This window comes from Nematolebias whitei, chromosome 6, assembly GCF_014905685.2.
Source record: "Nematolebias whitei isolate Nwh7 chromosome 6, NemWhi1, whole genome shotgun sequence".
Taxonomy (NCBI): Eukaryota; Metazoa; Chordata; class Actinopteri; order Cyprinodontiformes; family Rivulidae; genus Nematolebias; species Nematolebias whitei.
The window spans coordinates 34,782,920-34,784,429 of record NC_056503.1 but is presented as its reverse complement, the minus strand read 5'-3'; the positions used below and the strand labels follow the sequence as shown (position 1 = coordinate 34,784,429).

At 36.2% G+C, this 1,510-nt stretch overlaps 1 protein-coding gene across 1 annotated transcript in view; it reads left to right on the top strand.

Moving 5' to 3' along the window:
• The first annotated feature begins 201 nt into the window (after positions 1-201).
• The window catches only part of LOC119410922 (extracellular calcium-sensing receptor-like), a 19,713-nt gene continuing 18,404 nt past the window's right edge, over positions 202-1,510 (top strand). Inside the window, exon 1 of the mRNA XM_037677843.1 lies at positions 202-406. Coding sequence (XP_037533771.1) covers positions 202-406 — 205 coding nt within the window. The remainder of the gene's footprint in view (positions 407-1,510) is intronic.

Sequence of the window (1,510 nt, the reverse complement as noted above, 5' to 3'; positions counted from 1 at the left end):
GTCTCCTCCTCACCCACTCCACATAAAAACACCCACTACCACAATGATAAGATAGTTTATGAATGCATAGTTGGTTCCACTGTTGGTTTTTCAGTGTTACTGGGCTATATCGGCTGCCTGTCTGTCCTTAGCTTTGTTCTAGCATTTCTGGCTAGAAATCTTCCAGACAACTTCAATGAGGCCAAACTCATCACTTTCAGCATGTTGATCTTCTGTGCCGTGTGGGTGGCCTTTGTCCCTGCTTATATCAACTCACCAGGAAAACACGCAGATGCAGTGGAGGTGTTTGCTATCCTGGCTTCCAGTTTTGGCCTCTTGGCAGCGCTGTTTGGACCCAAGTGCTACATAATCCTGCTGAGACCAGAGAGAAATACAAAGAAAGCTATCATGGGTCGAAGCACCAAAGGTACAACTGAACTGTAAAGAAAAGATGAGCAAAAAAATCAAGTAACCCTTATTCTGATCTTGATTTAAAACATCTATCAATTTGATACAGGCCCATGAATAAGTTATAAATACTGAAGATATTTTGATTTTATAGCCACACAAGAATGTATACATTATTGTTTCCTACATTTGTTTCATAATCTGTTGTATCTAAGGCAAATAAAAACAGCTTTCAAACTACCAAAAGTCTATTTTTTTATTTAGAATAATAACCAAGCTCTCATCTTGAATTAAAATCTTATGTTTGAGGTTATTTTATATTCTTAAATGAATACTCGCCCAAATGCTTTGTTTTACAAAGTATATTTATTGATAATGGAGCCACTGAAGGAAGCTTAAGATTTCAAAAAAAGTCCTTCATGTCTGATATGCTAGCTGTTGACTCGGTCGTGTACAATGACTGATAAAATTGACTAAAACATCTATTAATTTCAGCGTTGTCGTGGCATGCAGCTCCCTGTTCGTTATTTATTGCTGTCATAGTTTGGTTGGCTGACTGTCGCCTCAACTGATGTGCAAGCAGGCACCCAGCTTTTTCACCGTATTTCGTAGTAACCCTGTCTAGAATTATAAATTAAATACACAGCCTACTAAATCCTGATACACAGAACACTTTACCTATTTAGCCCGCAGCATTACTAAGTTGTGACTCAAATGTTCAGATGATGGAATGAGCTGTTTCCCATCTCAAGCCTGTTCAAATAAATCCCAATTCTTCTTTCCTTCATTCAATTTTGATACCCTGAGATGACTTCTGTTTTGACTTGGTGCTAGATAAATAAACTGAATTGAACTGAATTAAATACTCTCTTTGAATGCTGTTAAATCTTGGGTCTCACCAGCCGAGAGGTGGGTAAGAATTGAGATAAACTGATAGTTTTTTCCAAACTGTGGGAGGAAACACTGACTTTATAAGGAATTAGCCCAGCTTACTTCAGCTTTAATAAAGTCAATGTATTTTCTAACAATTATCAAGAAAACACACACACACACACACACACACACACATATATATATATATATATATATATATATATATATATATATATATATATATATATAT